At 35.5% G+C, this 19,148-nt stretch overlaps 1 protein-coding gene across 12 annotated transcripts in view; it reads right to left on the bottom strand.

The window, feature by feature from the left end:
* CCSER2 (coiled-coil serine rich protein 2) overlaps positions 1-19,148 on the bottom strand; it is a 180,856-nt gene that overhangs the window by 41,716 nt on the left and 119,992 nt on the right. For all 12 annotated transcript variants that reach the window (XM_004049704.5, XM_004049703.5, XM_019035306.4 and 9 more), the window contains 2 exons: positions 9,150-9,233; positions 2,746-2,832 (listed from right to left, as the gene is read on the bottom strand). In XM_004049704.5, the coding sequence (XP_004049752.3) occupies positions 2,746-2,832; positions 9,150-9,233 (171 nt within the window). The remainder of the gene's footprint in view (positions 1-2,745; positions 2,833-9,149; positions 9,234-19,148) is intronic.

Raw genomic sequence — 19,148 nt, 5'->3', positions numbered from 1 at the left:
CTTTTATGACAAATATGATTACTAGGTTTAATATATCGAGTACAGAGAATTTCAAGGTACCTACTGATAAAGATTAATGCTTTCACTTTTCTTTAGGATGCTCTTCAATATTTCTTAAATCTTTCTAAAAATTATTTTCAAGGTGAGATATTATTCAGGACAACTGGTACAGTCTCTTCAACAAATCAATACAAAAAGAAAAAAAAGAATAGCTCTAAATTAAAAGAGATGTAAGGGATATAACCAGTTGTACATAGTCCTAGACTGACTTTTAGTTTAGGGACATCAAGGTACAGGATGTTTTTGGAACAACTGAGAAAATCTTAGTATGGACTAGATATTAGAAGATGTTAAGGAATTACTATTAATTGCTTAGAGATAATAATATAATTTGAGCTATGAAGAGACCTGTTCTTATTTTTTTAAAGATACATTCTGAGGTTAAAAGAATACTTTATCAAAACTTCACGGCATAAAAAGATTCATCTTTCATTATTTATCATATATCCATATAAAGTGACCTTTTTCATAAATCTTTGTCTTAAATTTACTTTTCTAATTTTACTATTGCAATCTTAATATTTTTGATGAGAATAATTTCATTCTGTCTCCCCCAGTCTTCTATTTTATTTTTTAAGACAGAGTCTCACTCTGTCACCCAGGCTGAAGTACAGTGGCATGATCTTGGCTCACTGCAACCTCTGCCTCCTGGGTTCAAGTGATTGTTCTGCCTCAGCATCCCAAGTAGCTGGGGACTACAGGCGTGAACCACCACAACCAGCTAAATTTTTTGTTATTTTTAGTAGAGACAGGGTTTCACCATGTTGGCCAGGCTGGTCTCGAACTCCTGACCTCAAGCAATCCACCCACCTAGGCCTCCCAAAGTGCTGGGATTACAGGAGTGAGCTACCATGCCCAGCCTCCCCCAATCTTTTATGTTCAGCCTTATCGTGCCATTTTCCTTTAGCTAAATTTTTTCTATACAAAGCAAGTTACTGAATTTTGCTTTAGATCCTCAAGGAAAGTCTCTCCAAGACATAAGAGTATTTGCAACTACTATTATATTTGTTATATTTGGTCTAATTTCTATTACTTTAGTTTTATGCTGTTTTTAAGTTTTCCTTATTTTTCTACTTCGTCTTTTTTTTTAACTTTTAACTTTTGCAAGATACTTTATTCCAACCTACTAATTACTTTAAAGCATTTCATAAACATTATTATAATTTAAGTATATTTTTTAAAATTAAGAATGTAGAATATTCATTTGTAGAAGATAAAAAATTCAGTACTTCTAACTTCCTTCAGCATATTCCTTATGTTCTTCCTCAAACTTATTTAATCTGAATATTTTCCAAAATTAATAGCAACTTAAAATTTTTAAAAAATAATTTTTAATTTCAGAAAAATTAAGGATTTATAAATGCAAACAAATCCCAACATTAGAATGATATGTAATTTACATTAGGTAAAATGGGCAGTAAGTTTTCTCCAACTAGTGGCTCAGAAGTTTATACCACTTAGTTTCCATTTCACCGCTCATTCAGTTTAATCTTTATCTCCTTATTCTTGAGTTATTTTTCAATTTACCTCTCAAATATCTGAAATGTATTAACTGGGTCTGTCAAGACATTAAAGGTCAGAATTTACCTTTGTATATAAATAAAAACTTGCTTGGATATAAAATACGAGGTTCATAACCTCTTTTCTGAATTGCACAAGACACAATATCTTGTGCTCTGTAATATATTTTTGTAAAAATCGAAGCTTACATAATTTCCTTTGTTGTCTTTTTTCTTCTCCCTGAAAGTTGACTGGGTTCTTGTCTTTGGCTTTGAACACAAACACTAGGCCTTATTATTTTCCTTTTTAATTTTTTATGTGACAGGACCTCAATTTGTAATATTATGCTACTTTTTATTCAGATTCATAAATTTTCTTTGTTCCTTTAATCATAATATTTGATTTATCTGCTCTATTTATTCATGAAATGGATCTCCGTGAGCTGACCCCAGTGGCTCAGAGCTCAGTATATGATATCCTTTATATTTTCAGTGAGATTAATATTTCACCAAATTGCTTTGTTAGACCAAAATGTGCTCTTGACTCACAACAAAAATTTCCTTTTGAGTGTTGTGATTTTTAGGCCATTATTTTCTTTTTATCATGGTCTTTTATATACAAACTAAGTAATAATTAAATTCAAGACACCATACATATTGTTTTCATATGAGACTAATATGTGAAATTGCACAATTATTAGATTATGAAGATTCAAACATGACTCTGATGGATCATTCAATAGCATCCACAGGAAATAAACATTTTCTTGGAGTACCCTTCAATCTGATAGTGATGCAGCTACCTAAATCTGAATATCCAGGCTAATTCTGCTCACAGAGAGAGAAAATACCCTGTTCTCAACTCACAAGTACTTGTTTCTTTAAATATATCTGAAGAAAAGCCATTTACCCTTGTATCAACAAAATGAATGTAAATTGGTGAATTTTAAATACCCAAAACTGAGGTCGCTGAATCAATGAAGAATTTTCCAAACCAAATACTTAATATTTAGATTAAAAGTTAAATCACGTACTTTTATTACAGTGCATATAATCTAAAAATAATATAAAAGTGCAACTTTGAGAGCCAAAAATAAAGCTAAACTCTACTTCTGGCTCAGAGTTTTATGAAAAACACATTTCACCCAGTTTGAAAAGTCTCTACACATTATATTACAATACTTACAAGCTGAAGTTCTAATAGTTGGATCTTTTCATCTTTTTTCTTTATTTCCTCTTTAAGTTGTTTTATTTCATTTAATAAATCTTCATTCTGAAATATTAAAAAATTTTTAGATGAGGTATTTAAAATACCATAATGAGAGGCATGAAATCAATGATGAAGACACAGTAATGAACAAACTATCTGGTCATTTAGGGGGGAAATCCTCTATTAAAAAAAAATCTAAGATTTCATCCGGTAATGAAGTCTGACATGTTGACAATGAGCAATAGTAGCAGCAACAGTTAGCATTCATTGAGAACTTATTAGATGTTAAAAACTAAGCACTTGCACTTATTTAAGCATTTGATTCTACCCACACTCCTGAGGTAGGTACTGTAATCCTTTTTTACATATAAGAAAACTGGGACATAGGCCACAGAGTAAAAAAAAAAAAAAAAAATCACATACAAAAAGGGAACTTCAGCTAGACTTCAAGGGATACATAAGAGTAGCCTGTGAAAGAAAACAAAGGGCATGAGAAGCAGAGGCAATAGAATAATTAAAGGCACAGAGGCATTTCATGGCTGGTTTACAAATCAGCAAAAAAGATAAATGTGCCTGAAGGGTAACAAGGAAGATTCTTTGACCATGAGCCACTTTTTGAGGAGTACCTCCTGAATCAAAGAGAGAACACCTTCTCAATTGGATCTATAAGAAATGCCTAATACTATTAAATGGAAACCTACTGTCAAGTTAAGCAGGAATCCAGTTACATTTCCAAAGTGTTAATCATTACCCTATAGTTAGCCCATGTTGTTTGTGTTTCATTATTCAGTTATCCAAAAGAGAAGGTAATATAAGCAGGGAAATTCAAATATAGATGTGAATAACATCTTTCCAGAGAGAAAAACAAGTAAGCAAATAATTAGGATGTGTTGTAACTAAGCAAAGAATGTCATCCCCTTTAGATACATCGGTAACAAAAATATACATTCTCTTTAACAAAGAGATCAGAAATAGACATTTTACAAAGCCTTGAACATATCACATAAGCATCCCAAACAATGTGGAAGATTTTTAAAATGCTATTATGTACACTATAATTGAAAAAGACTTTATTACATTCAAAAGATAATCTCCACTTGTTTTTAAGTTTAGGAATTATAAAAATTCATAAAGACAAAAAAGATGGATTGCAGATCATGAAAGATACATTTCTAAGAATACATTTAGAAGGACACATTTCTAAGTTATGTAGCAAATATAGCTATTCAAAAGAAATGATTTATATTTAATTATATAACATTTTAAGGCACCTTAACAATTAACATTAGTTAAAAGCTATTGATAATCCATGCAAATATGACAGAGGATTTATATCTCAAGTATATTAACAGCCTGTCTAAACATTTAAGATCATTTTTAAGGCCTCAACAGACAAGTAGCCAGTTCTCACAAATATACATATAACTGGTAAAATGTTGTATTTAACTTGTTGAATAAAGTATTGTTTTATAAATATTAAGTTAGTGGTGAAATACCCAATGTAATTAACCAGACTGCAGGAAAAAATGGCACACCATCAGACATAGCAGTTAGCCTTTTTGGACAAACATACATCTGTATGTTTAAGAGCCATCAAAATACCTGCGCTCTGATTCAGTTATCCTACTCCTAGGAATCTATATGAAAGAAATGATCCTAAGAAAGAGAAAACCTATAACAAGGTGTTATCTGAAAGTTAACAAGTTTACAATTGTCCTGTAAGAGGACAATGGGAATAAAATGTAGCAACTTGATGGAACACTATATAGTCATCATTCATGCAGTCACCAGTAGGTTCGGACAGTGTTACACAGGAAATGGACCCAAAAATGAAATCAACAAATAATGTGCTAAGAACATTAATAGCCAGCATGTATATAGCACTTGCTGTATGGCAGGCATTGCTCTAAGGATTTTTTTCCCCCACCAAAACCATTTCATTGTTTTAATTTTACTTTTAATTGACAGATAACATTGTACATATTCATGGTTTACACAGTAATGTTTTGATACATATAATTTATAGTGATTAGATCAGGGCAATTAGCATTTCCATCATCTCAAACATTTATCATCTCTTTGCATTGGGAACACTGATTTTATATATAAAGATAGGCAAAGAAGTGACATCACACATCAGAAATGAGGGACTACAGTGGAGTTCCAAAGGATAAGCACAAGATTCAGAAGAGAGAGGAGTGTGGTAGGCTTGGAATTTTAGTTAAAGGATTCTAAGTGTCATACAATATAATACAAAGGTGAGGGAAAGCATAGCACGTCTGGAGAAGTATAAGCAGTGTCGCTGTTGCACATAGGTTCTGATGAATGTTGAGAAGCAATTGGCTAGTAAACTATGCAAGGGCCAGATCACAGACAGCCATGACTACCACGCATGGCCTTAGCTAGGGAGTGACAGATTTGCATTTGAGATGGCTTTGACAGGTGTTTAGAGGACAAATTTTAACAACAGCAAGAAAACTGAGCTAAGCACTTATGAAAATATAATAATCTAGATAAGAGTAGGAGCCTGACCCAAGAGAGTGATAATATAGATGAAAAAGGAGAGAAGAAATCAAAATTTTGAGATTTTTGGCAATTCACTGCATGTGAGAAAAGAACAGAGGAGCATTCAAGGGTGACACTGTATTTCTAGCTTGAGTGACATGGTGAATAGCTGCGCCAACAAAAGAAATGGTGAATACAGAAGAACAACAAGTATGTCCAAAGAGGAATATGTGTGAATTTTAAATATATTGTTACACAGGTGGGTGGGCGGTAGGGGGGAGGTGGGGACATGGTGGAGCCAGAAGAGATCTTGAGGTTTCTTCAGTTCAGTATGTCAAAGTACTGTATGTTGGGGTATTGGTTTCTGAGCTCAACAGTTATCAGTTTTTTCATTAAATAAATAAAATGTTTAAGACATCTCACATACAAATACACACACACACACACATACACACACATATGTGGGGAGTGAGAGAGAGAGAGAGTCTGTGTTAGAGGTACTTATGGGTGGGACATACAATAGAAGTGTGTCCAGTGGGCAACTGGATTACCAAGCATGAAAGAAAGTAGTTTTACATGTTAGCCATATATGTCATATTTGAAATTATGAGAGTAAGATGTTCAAAGAGGACTGGACTAAAGATATAAATCTAACATTTAAAGAAGAGGAGAAACCTACAGGAAAAAATGTTGAAAGGTATGAGGGATTCCAGAGAGAAGTGACACAAAAGCCAAAGGAGAAAGCTTTTAAAACAAAGGTCATGTCAAACGTCTACAGCATTGAAATGGTAGCTATTTTCATTGTTCCAAGTTTTCACACTAACTGGAAAGGAGTTTAAAGGGAGTCAAGATTTGATTCAGTAATTTGATTTACTGAAATTAAGTGAGATATACACATTTACAAATGAATAATGACAAGAAAGTAGAGGAGGCACACTCAAGACAGATGAGAGAGGAGGAAGAGATGCAGTTAGGTCCTTAAGCAGCAGCAGAAGACAAGAGTTAACACAGAAGAGCTGATCTTCCATAGCACAGTGGACACTTTTCCCCTGTAACTGGAACAAAGGAGCAAGAATGAGACAAATATAGATAAATTAGAAGGCAAGAAGGAGGCCGGGCGCGGTGGCTTACGCCTGTAATCCCAGCACTTTGGGAGGCCGAGGCGGACGGATCACGAGGTCAGGAGATCGAGAAAATCCTGGCTAACACGGTGAAACCCCGTCCCTACTAAAAATACAAAAAAAAAAAAAAAAAAATTAGCCAGGCGTGGTGGCGGGCGCCTGTAGTCCCAGCCACTCAGGAGGCTGAGGCAGGAGAATGGCGTGAACCCAGGAAGTGGAGCTTGCAGTGAGCCGAGATTGTGCCACTGCACTCCAGCCTGGGCAACAGAGCGAGACTTTGTCACAAAAAACAAAAAAAACAAAAAAAAACAAAAAAAAGAAAGCAAGAAGGCAGGAAGCATAAGATATTTACTGGATGAACAAACATAAGGCTACCTGCAGAGGTTGAGAAGTATAGCTGAGCATGGAACTTGGAGAGAGCTATTTGGAAGAGATCATTAAGGGAATGGGAGAGGGATCTGTCCTGAGATTAAATAAAAGGATAGATTAGAGGCATGGTAGGTCCAATGGAGACTTTAGATCCTAAAATTTTAATGGCACAAGATGCAGTATTTGTGTCATTTGAAACTGCACTGCTAAACCATTTTGGATGAAAGGTGACACAGTTGGGGATTTGCTGATTAAAATGCAAAAGAGACCAGAATACTGAAGAAAAGAGAAGTATGACCTATTGCAACTCAGCTTAAATAAGAAAGACTAGGAATAATCTGCCTGGAAGGAAATGGAGCAGGGACAAGAAATAAATACTGTGTAACAAAATGTCTATCATAAGGCCGGGCACAGTGGCTCACGCCTGTAATCCTAGCACTTTGGGAGGCCGAAGCGGGCAGATCACAAGGTCAGGAGATTGAGACCACGGTGAAACCCCGTCTCTAGTAAAAATACAATAAATTAGCTGGGCGCGGTGGTGGGCACCTGTAGTCCCAGCTACTCGGGAGGCTGAGGCAGAAGAATGGCGTGAACCTGGGAGGCTAAGCTTGCAGTGAGCCGAGATCATGCCACTGCACTCCAGCCTAGGCAACAGAGCGAGACTCCATCTCAAAAAAGAAAAAAAAAGCAAAACATTGTCTATCATATAGCATTAAATATTTAGATGAACTAGAAAGGAACACTGAAAAAGAGTAAAGATACCAATTGTGTAAAAATGTTGGAATTCATTTTTTTTCTTTAAAACATAATTTCTTGTCTGGGTGCAATGGCTCATGCCTGCAATCCCAACACTTTGGGAGGCCGAGGTGGGTGGATTACCTGAGGTCAGGAGTTCGAGACCAGCCTGGACAACATGGTGAAACCCCATCTCTACTAAAAATACAAAAAATTAGCCGAGCATGGTGGCAGATGCCTGTAATTCCAGCTACTTGGGAAATCAAGGCAGCAGAATCGCTTGAACCCAGGAGGCCGAGGCTGCAGTGAGCCGAGATTGCGCCACTGCATTCCAGCCTGGGTGACAGAGCAAGGCTCCGTCTAAAAAAAAAAAAAAAAAAATCTTTATATGTAAAAAACTTTTTCACACACACACACACACAAATTCAGGAAAGAGGTCAACTTTGCTTTTAAAATGTCAGTCACAAATTCACAATTTTTTTTTTCTAAACTGGGAGGTCATCAGAGATTACCTAAGTCAATGGTTCTCAACTGAGTGTTAAGAGATGGCCTGCTGTGAACCTGCTGACTTAATGTATTATACTGAGAGCAGGATGAAAGCTCAGGGTTGGGAAGCAATCTGGGCAAGGACAGGTAGTCAACAAGTTGAAAAGCCAAGATGAGAGAATGAGATTGACTACTGTACTATATATACTCTTGTGATTTTGATTGCTATATATACAATCTTCTTCCCAATAAATCACTCTGCAACCTATGAGCAAATAATGCTTTTCTGCCCTACTAATTCCAGGCCTGGCCCCTTGAATTGTTTTGAAAGTGATATGTGCCACATCCAAGCAGAATTCACATGTGATCCTATCAAAGTTCTCTTCCCACTGGCACAATAACATGTCCCACAATAGGGGCTGATCCGTCTCAGTATGGATCCCAGAATGAAGAAGACACATGGAGCAGAGTCCCAGCTGATCTACAGCCAATATGTAAGTGAAATATAAATTTCATTATTATAAGCCACCACTGCTTTCAGGTTGTTACTGTAGGTGACTAGCAAACACTAATAAGTGTACCCTGAAAATGGGATGTAAAAGCTAACTATAAGTTGGCTTGGAAACATTAAATTAACCAAGAATCTCTGTGTGTGCTTAAGAAATAAATATGTGCTTAAATAGTTGCAAAATAAAAGAGTTTTCTTCAACTAAAAATAGACATAAATAAGAATTATAAAAAAAACACTTTCACTCACAAAAATACATCTGTATTCTGTATTTTTAAACATGAAAAAAGATAAATTAATCTCATTTTCAGTATACTTCTTCAATTTTGGGATTTATATATGAGAAGCACCTATAACCATTTTAACTTTTATTCCTACTCATATTTTAAAAACTCTATCATTTATCATTATGAGCAATATATTTTCTTTTTAAATCCTGCAACAGTAGTAATACAAGGACAGATCATTATCCAACTGAAAAATTCAAATTAAAGCACCACAGAGATATAATTTCAACTTAACAAAGTAGCAAAAGTTAAGAACAAACCTGATGCTTTAGGTATTAATACATTTATTATTGTTTTCATTGTCATTGTATCATTATTTTAGTATTTAAAAAGAATTTTGAAAAATCCAGCATGACTACATAGTCATACCTTATACACTTTATCACCATCTTCTGGTTCCGGACTGGATGGCAATGACAGTTGAATATCATGCAATGAACCACTTCCATCATGCTGTCAGAAAGAAGGGAAAAAAAACACTAGATTAATATAGCAATTGTGGACATTCAGTTCAACCTGAATTTACCCAGACCAAATGCTAGCATGGTGAAGACCAAATACTAGCATGGTGAAGAACAAATGGGAGACAAAATTTTAGAAATCTTCATTTCCCGTATATATACTGTTAGAAGGAAATGTGGAAGAAGAAAAAAGGGAGCTACGGCAAGAATAATCTGTGGAAGTAAATAACGGATACTATATAAGCAGCTGAAATACAGAACCATTAAGCATTATGAGAAATTTCCTAAAGAATTTTAAGACTGTTTCACCTAGGAAAAGTGTAAAACAAAGGTCAACTGAATCTGCTTTGGTTTAGACATGTTTTGAGTACCAAGGAGCCATAAACAATAATATTAAATAACTCAGTAAGGCTTAGCAGCAAAAATAACTGAATTAAAAATGCTAGCTACATGAGGATATATATCACATAACTCCATTTATATGAAGTCTGAGAAAAGGCAAAACTAATCTATGGTGTTAGAAATCAGAAGAATGATGGTAGACTAAAGGGAAGGGGGTTACTGACTAAGAAGGAACATTAGGGAACCTAGTAGGAAGCCGGAAATGTTCTATGTCCTGAGTGTACGGTAGTTAAACATTCATATGAAAAGCTTGAGCTGTACACTTAAGATTGGTACACCTTAACCACTTTACTGGATGTATCTCATACCTCAAAAAAGGCTGAAATAAAGATTTTTGTTCCAAAACATTATAAAGACAATAGGATGACAATATTAAGTTCCACCCTTTGCTGAATTGGTTTAGTAATAAGAAACCACATGCTCAATGGTTCAGAAAGACAGCCTCAAGAAAAATGAACCAGTGAAGAATATAACTGGATGACATGCTACCTTGATCAGGACTGAGCCCCTGACCAAGGCAGCACAACTGAGGTTCAACACCTTATTTGTTCATGATTCCTGGCTGCCTCAGTAAACCCAGTGACTGAACCAGCAACCTTCAAGGAACATAACATTGCAATCTTCCTCAGATATATCTTTTCTGGTTCTCCCATACCATGGATAATGTCTACAATAGGGGAGGTGAGCATGCAGGTTATTTTCTTCTTAATTTATTGTACTGTATACCCACTGACACAGAATCTCTAGGGATGGGGCCCAGAATTTCTAAATGTGTATTTAGGGCAGTTCAAAAGGTAATGCTGATTGACAGTCAAGAGAGTAAGTGTTTGCCAAATTTCCAGCACAGATAAATTACTTTTCTATGGTGGTGTCAAATGGACATTAAGACTTTGATCTAAGAACATAGGCAACATTCTAATGAATAGCAGTATTCTCGGAACATATTTTTAAAAATTAAGAAATAAAGTAAAGTGAGTTTTACAGGACTCATCTCAGTAAAAAGTTCATCTCTGTTATTACTGCCTAGACATATAAAAGCATCGCCAGTCCTACCTACAAGTATATTTGAGAAGAGAGACAGACTGTAAAATTTGAATTATTTCCAAATATCTAAATGTCTTCTTCCCAACTGCAATGCAGGAACCCCAAGGAATATGAGACAACACAAGCACATACTGCTTTGCATTAAATGCAGGTGCACTTGTGGGAAGTGTACAGCAGAATAGAAAAAATAAAACAACAGCATTAAGGATAGAGGAAAAAAGAGAAGTCCAGCAAAACAGAAAATACCAGAGAGGTCACAAAATACCAGGAACTGAGTAAAGTAGCTCCATAAAGCTGTTGTAAATTCATCGGTTCATCCCTGAGCAGCACTTGCTTGGATCTGATCCTAAACAGCATAGCAAAGACTTTGAAAAATAACCTAAGATCACTTCCCAGGTCCCAGATTAGCCTCTGGAAGATGTATACTCAGAACAGATCTGGAAAGCATGGCAAAAGCTTTGAAAACAGAGCTGGCATTAAAACCACAATCAAGACAGCTAGCTGTACCTTGTAGCCTAAACTCAACCACATTGTTTGCCTGTTTAAAAACAAAATAAAATAAAGATTTAAAGAAGATCAGGAATCTCATTATACAACATTCAAATATCTAATATATAATCCAAAATTACTCAACATCTAAACAGAAGAGAAAATGTCAACTCACAAAGGAAAAGACAATCAAAAAACGCCAACACCAAAATGACACAGAAGGTAGAACTGGAAGAGATTTTAACAGAGCTGTTATTAAAATTCTCCAAAAGAATAAACTCTTGAAGGGACTACAAAGAGAAAATCTCAGGGAAAAAAAAAAAGAAACAGAATATAAAAAGTAGAAACAAATGGAGATTTTAGACCTGAAAAGAGTCAAAAACCAAAATTTTAAAATGCACTATTGATGGGCTAAATACTAGCATTTCAGATTACACAATAAACTTAAAGAGTGATCAACAAAAATTATCCAATCTGAATGATGAAGAGCAACAAGATTGGTCAAAAAAAATTGACAGAGCCTGCAGACAGTAATAAAAGAGCTGACACTCCTGTCATTGAAGTCACAGAAGGATAGGGGTGGGCAGAAAAAATATTTCAAGAAATAATGGATAAACACACCCCAAATTTGGTGAAAGACACAAACCTACAGATTTGAGAAACCAAATTTAAAAGAACTAAAAATACACCAAACATATGCTCTCTGAATATAAGAGAATTTAACTAGAAACTAATAACAGAAAGATAATCTCCATACACTTGGAAAGTAGACAACCTTCTAAATCATCCTTGGGTCAAAGAAGAAGTCTCAAGAAAAACAAGAAAATATTGTGAATTGAAGGAAAATAACAGACATCACATACCAAAATTTGTGGAATGCAACTAAAGCAGAGTGATAAGGGAAAATTATAGAATGAAATACTTTTATTAAAACAAAGGTGTCAAATCAATAACTGGAGCAAAATAAATGTACAACACGCAGAAAGAAGAAAATCAAGAGCAGAAATTAATGAAACTGAAAAGTAAAAAACACAAATAAATCAATGAAACTAAAAACACTTTCTTTGAAAATTGCTAGACATCTAGCAAAACTGCCAAAATGCAAAAAAGAAAGCACAAATCAAAACATTATCAGGAATGAAAGCAGAAATATCATTACAGACATCTCAAATGCTAAGAGTAAATAAAGCAATAATAATATGAATGACTCTACACACACAAATTTGACAACTTATGTGAAGTGGCAAAATTCCTCAAAAGCAACAAACTCTTGAAACTCACCTAAGATGAAATAGATAACCTGTGTAAACATATGACTATTAATAAAAATGAATTCATGGTTTAAAGCCTCTCACTAAAAAAAAAAAAAAATCTGAGGCCAGATGTTTTACTGGCAAATTGTTCCAAAATTTAAGAGAATAACATCAATTCTATACAACCGCTTAGAGAAAAATCAAATTAAATTAATACAATCAATTAATGAGGCCATTAATTGCACTTCCCTGATACTAAAACAAAGACAGTATAAGAAGACTACAGATCAATATTCTTCATGTATAAGGATGCAGAAGTCTTTTAAAAAATCTCACACATGTAATCCCAGCACTTTGGGAGGCCAAGACCGGGGGGATCACCTAGGTCAGGAGTTCGAGATGAGCCTGGCCAACATGGCGAAACCCCATTTCTACTAAAAATACGAGAAAAAAAAAAATCAGCCAGGCATGGTGGTGCATGCCCATAGTCCCAGCTACTCAGGAGGCCGAGGCAGGAGAATTGCTTGAACCTGGGAGGCAGAGGTTGCAGTGAGCCAAGATTGCACCCCCGCACTCCAGCCTGGGCAACAGAGTGAGACTCCGTCTCAAAAAAAAAAAAAAAAAAATCGAAGAATCAAAACCAACAATATGTAAAAAGGGAAATACATCATGAGCAACTGAGGTTGATCCCACGAATGCAAAGCTGGTTCAATAGTCAGAAAGCAATGTAATTCACCAAATTGAGAAATAAAAGGTCTGCACAATTATCTCAATAGACACAGATAAATTTCCTGGCAAAATTCAATATCCAATCAGGATTTTAAAAAAACTCAGAAAGCTAGGAATAAAAGAACTTGCTCAACCTGATAAAGTTCATCCAAAAAACCCACCAGGCATGGTGGCTCATGCCTGTAACACCAGTACTTTGGGTGGCCAAGAGGGGCAGATCGCTTGAGCCCAAGAGTTCAAGACCAGTCTGGGCAGCATGCTAAAACTCTGTCTCTACCAAAACTATAAAAAATTAGCCAGGTGTGGTGGGATGCACCTGTAGTCCCAGCTAATTGGGAGAATGAGGTGGGAGAATCACCTGAGCCTGGGAAGTCAAGGCTGTGGTCAGTCATGACTGTGCCACTGCACTCCAGCCTGGGTAACAGAAGGAGATCCTGTCTCTGATTCCCCCCAAAACCAAACCAAAACAAAACAAAACACCCTACCAGTAACATCATATTTAATGGTGAAACATGGAATATTCTACCCCAAGACCAGGAACAAGGCACTCCTATTCAATATCATAGTGGAGTTTCTATCCAGTGCAATAAGGCAAGAAAAAGAAATAAAAGGCAAACGAATAGGAAAGAAAAAAATAAAATGACCTCATTTAGACACAGAATGTATGGTGTAGAAAGTCCCTTAAGTATCTATAATAAAAGTACTAGAAATTTGGGAGGCTGAGGCAGGCAGACCACATGAGGTCAGGAATTCAAGAACACCCTGGCCAACATGGCAAAACTCCATCTCTACTAAAAATACAAAAATTAACCAGGCGTGGTGGCACACGCCTGTAATTCCAGCTACTCAGGAGGCTGACGCAGGAGAATCGCTTGAATCCAGGAAGCGGGGGTTGCAGTGAGCTGAGATCATGCCACTGCATTCCAGTCTGGGCAACACAGCGAGAACGTCTCAAAGACAAAAACAAAAACTACTAGAACTAGTATATGAATTTAGCAAAATCACAGGATACAAGGTCAATATACAAAAATCAACTGTGTATGGCAAACAACTGAAAATTGAATTTAAAAAAAACTACCATTTATGATAAAGCAAAATCCAAAAGACAAGGGAAAAAAATCCAAAATAACAAAAGAGAAATACTTAGGTACAAACCCAACAAAACACAGACTAACTCTGTATATTAAATATATAGGTTGATTTCTTTCACATATATGTATATACATATATGTGTATGTATATATGTGTATATGTGAAGGAATATGTGTGTGTATATGTGAAAGAAATCAGAGAGAACTAAATAAATGGAGATATCCTCTGTTCATGAATGGAAAGATTAAATATTGTTGAAATATCAATTCTCTTCCAAACTCAACTGGAGATTCAGTATTCTCCCTATCAAAATCCCAGCAGAATTTATTTTTTGTAGAAATAGAAATGCTGCTTCTAAAATTTACATGAAAAGGCAAAAGAACTAAAATAGTCAAACAATTCTGGAAAGAGAAAGTTGGAAGAGTCACACTACTTCAAGACTTACTATAAAGCTCCAGTAATCAAGAGAAAGTGATAATAGCAAAAAGATAAACATACATCAACGGAAAGAAAAGAGTCCAGAAACAGACCCACACATTTATGGTCAAAGGCATTTCTGACAAAATTACAAAGGCAAAACACTACAGAAACAATATTCTTTCCAACCAATGGTGCTAGAACAACTGAACATACACGTGATAAAAATAATCTTGGCCCATAACTCATACCACATACAAAAACTCTTAAAACAGATTATACACCTAAATTTCAAACTTAAAACTATAAAACTTATCCAGTTAAACATAGAAAATCTTTGCAATCTTGGGTTGAGCAAAGATTTCTTAGACCAAAAACATGATCTATGGAAAAAATGGTGGCAAAAAAATGATAAATTTTACTTCAAGAGCAGAACTTTTGCTCTCACACCTGTAATCCCAGCCTTTTGGGAGGCCGAAGCAGGCGGATCACCTGAGGTCAGGAGTTCTGAGACCAGCCTGGCCAACATGGTAAAACCCTGTCTCTACGGAAAAAAATACAAAAAATTAGCTGGGCGTGGTGGCATTCGCCTGTAATCCCAGCTACTCCAGAGGCTGAGACAGGAGAATCACTTGAACCAGGGAAGTGGAAGTTGCAGTGAGCCTAGATCACGCCACTGCACTCTAGCCTGGGCAACAGAGCAAGACTCTGTCTCCAAAAACAAAAACAAAAACAAACAAACAAAATTATATATATATATAATATAATTATATATAAATATATATAATTTATATAATTATAACTAAAATTAAAAATAATATAATTATATATTATATATAATTATATATAATATATAAATATATATTTATATAATATGTAATATACATTATATATAATGATACATATATATAAATATATATGATTGCAGATATTTTCTTCCAGTCCATGTCTTTTACATATATATTATATTATATTTTATAATATATATTTTTTATATAAATATAATTTTAAATATATATTTTTTAAAATATATATTTAAATATATATTTAAAATATATATTATATAATATATATTATATATTATATATTATATTTATATATATTATATATTTATATATAAATATATAATATATATATAAAAGAAGACATGGACTGGAAGAAAATATCTGCAATCATTCAAGTAAATACCGAGCATAATGCGTAACTCATAGAAAGCCTTTTTAAAGTGTCAGCTAATTTTAAAACAATAGTAAGAAAATAATGAGAATGTGAACGTGCAGGGTTATTAACTCACAATTGTACACAGTTGACCAAAAAGCTAGTCCCATTTTTAAAAATATCCATTTGTTTCATCACTTACATACCTAATAAAGGAGCTATATCTAAAATATATAAAGAACTCTCAAAAATCAGTAAGAAAAGACATTTGTGTTAATAGGCAAAAAAGACACTTCACCAAAAAAGACATATAAATGGCAAACAGTCATATGAAAATATGCTCAATATCATTAATCTTTACACAAACGCAAATTAAATCAACAATGAGATACCACTAAACACCTATTCAGTGGCTTTTATAATACACTGATAATACCAAGTGCCAGCAAGAATGCAGAACAATAGTCACATTCTTACATTGCTAGTGGCAATACAAAATGATATAGTCACCAAGGAAAACAGTTTGGTAGTTTCTTAAAAAGTTAAGTTTACACTTACCATACAACCCAGCAATCCTACTCCCAAGTATCTACCCGAGAGAAATAAAAACACATGTTCACATGAAAATCTGTAAACAAATGTTTACAGCAGCTTTATTTGTAACTGCAAAAAAATTAGAAAGGAACATAAATACCCTTCAGCTGGTAAATGAATAAGCAAACTGGTAGCATTAAAAGAGAACACTAACTCTGCAATATACAGAAACGAATTCCTAATACACGGTACAGCATAAATGAATATTTCAAGTTGCATTAAGTAAAAAAAGCCAGACTCAAAGGCTATATATTATACTCAAAAGGCTATATCATATCCATTTATATGATAATCTTTTCATATCAGTGGGTGCCAGGAGCTAGCAGTGGGTGTAGAAACTGACTTTAAAAGAAAAGAAGGAATTCTGGGAGGGGATTGTAATAGCTGCACAATTGTCAATTAAAGCTCATAAAACTGTACACTGAATTCATGCAGGTGGGGGTCTGTGTTTGATTTGAGGGCTCTGCATGGCGTTTCCTGTTCTCTCCCCTGTGTGGCTGCAGCTCGGGTCTTTGGCCTGACCCAGCCTGATCTAGGCTTTGGAAGAGCTACAGAAACATCTAGAAGAAGCAAAGGTGTTGCTGGAGAAGGCTACTAGGAAAGGAGTACGCGATGCCCTTACAGGTGAAAAAAATCCAAAATTGAGACAGAAATCCAGAACAAGATGCAACAGAAATCATAGAAGAAAGCAGAACTTCTTGATAATGAAAAGCCAGATGCTGTGGTTGCTCCCGTTACAATGGGATATACAGTGAAAACCAGTAATTATGGATGGGATCAGTCAGACAAGTGTGTGAAAATCTACATTACCTTAACTGGAGTTCATCAAGTTCCCTCTGAGAATGTGCAGGTGCATTTTACAGAGAGGTCATTTGATCTTTTGGTAAAGAATCTAAGTGGGAGGAGTTACTCCATGACTGTGAACAATCTCCTGAAACTAATTTCTGTGGAAGGCAGTTCAAAAAACGTCAAGACTGATACAGTTCTTATTTTATGCAGAAAGAAAGTGGAAAAGGCTGGGCGCAGTGGCTCACGCCTGTAATCCCAGCACTTTGGGAGGCTGAGGCAGGCAGATCACCTGAGGTCAGGAGTTTGAGACCAGCCTGGCCAACATGGCAAAAGCTCATCTCTACTAAAAGTACAAAAATTAGCCACATGTGGTGGCAGGCACCTATAATCCCAGCTACTAGGGAGGCTGAGGCAGGAGAATCACTTGAACCCTGGAGGTGGAGGTTGCAGTGAGCCGAGATTGCACCACTGCACCCCAATCTGGGCGACAGAGTAAGACTCTTTCTCAAAAAAAAAAAAAAAAAAAAAAAGAAAAAGAAAAAAAGAAAGAAAGTGGAAAACACAAGGTGGGAGGGATTACCTGGCTCAGGTTGAAAAAGATTGCTGTTCTTACACTGCTAATAAAGACACCTGAGACTGGGTAATTTATAAAGAAAAAGAGGTTTAATGGACTCACATTTGAATGTGGCTGGGAAGCCTCATAATCATGGCCGAAGGAGAAGCATAGGCATGTCTTACATGGTGGCAGGCAAGAGAGCATGTGCAGGGGAACTGCCCCTCATAAAACCATCAGATCTCATGAGACTTATTCACTATCATGAGAAAAGCATGGGAAAAACCCTTTCCCCCATGATTCAATTACCTCTCACCAGGTCCATCCCACAACACGTAGGGATTATGAGAGCTACAATTGAAGAAGAGATTTGGGTTGGGGCATAGCCAAACCAAATCAAGTGCAAAGAAAAAGAGAAACCCTCCTATGATACTGAAACAGACGCTAGTGAGGGATTGATGAATATTCTAAACAAAATATATGAAGAAGGAGATAATGATATGAACTAAACCATTAATAGAGCCTGGGTATAATCAAGAGAGAAGCACATCAAAGGAGACAGAATTTTGAGACTTAGAAGTCCTTTTGGGAAGTGTATTGTGGAAATACAGATGTTGCCAATAAGGAAATATTGGTGAGCTGCATATATAAATTTGACATCTATTTAACAGCCTTCTTCTAAGTAAAAGCAATGAATTCTTCATTTCCTACGAGAGGATTTATTTAAATAAAATATGCTTATTAAACATTTTTAAAAAACTGTACACCAAAAGGCTGAATTTTACTGTGTATACTGCATCTCAATAGAACTGCACTAGCTTGAATGACGTCCCCCCTAGAAATTCATGTCCATCCAGAACCTGTGAATATGACATTACTTGAAAATAGGCCTTTACGATGTAATCAAGTTGAGTTCACACGGGATTAGGGTGGGTCATAAATCCAATATAGCTGATATCCTTATAAGAAGGGAGAAATTTGGACCCACAGACACACAATGGAGAAGGTCATGTGAAGATGGAAGTAGAGACTGGAGAGATGCATCTACAAATCAAGGAATCCCAAGGATTGCTGGTAACCACTAGAAGGTAGAAGAAACACAAGTTTCTCTTACAGAGCCTTCAGACAGAGAAAAGCCCTGATGACAACGCCTTGGTTTTGGATTTCTAGCCTCCAGAACTATGACAGAATGAACTTCTATTGATGTAAGTCTCCAAGGTGTGGTAATCTGTTATGGCAGCTCTAAAAAACTAAGATAAGATTTGATCAAAAAACAGCTAAAAGCAAGTAAAAAGGAGAGAGAAACACCAGATAAATCTCAACAATCACACCCACAAAAAGCTGAAATAGCAATATTATTGTAACACGAGAAGCAGGGTACCATTAA

Source organism: Gorilla gorilla, chromosome 8 (assembly GCF_029281585.2).
Source record: "Gorilla gorilla gorilla isolate KB3781 chromosome 8, NHGRI_mGorGor1-v2.1_pri, whole genome shotgun sequence".
NCBI classification, from domain to species: Eukaryota; Metazoa; Chordata; class Mammalia; order Primates; family Hominidae; genus Gorilla; species Gorilla gorilla.
Note: the sequence above shows the minus strand (reverse complement) of the source record. Positions and strands in the feature narration are given on the sequence as shown.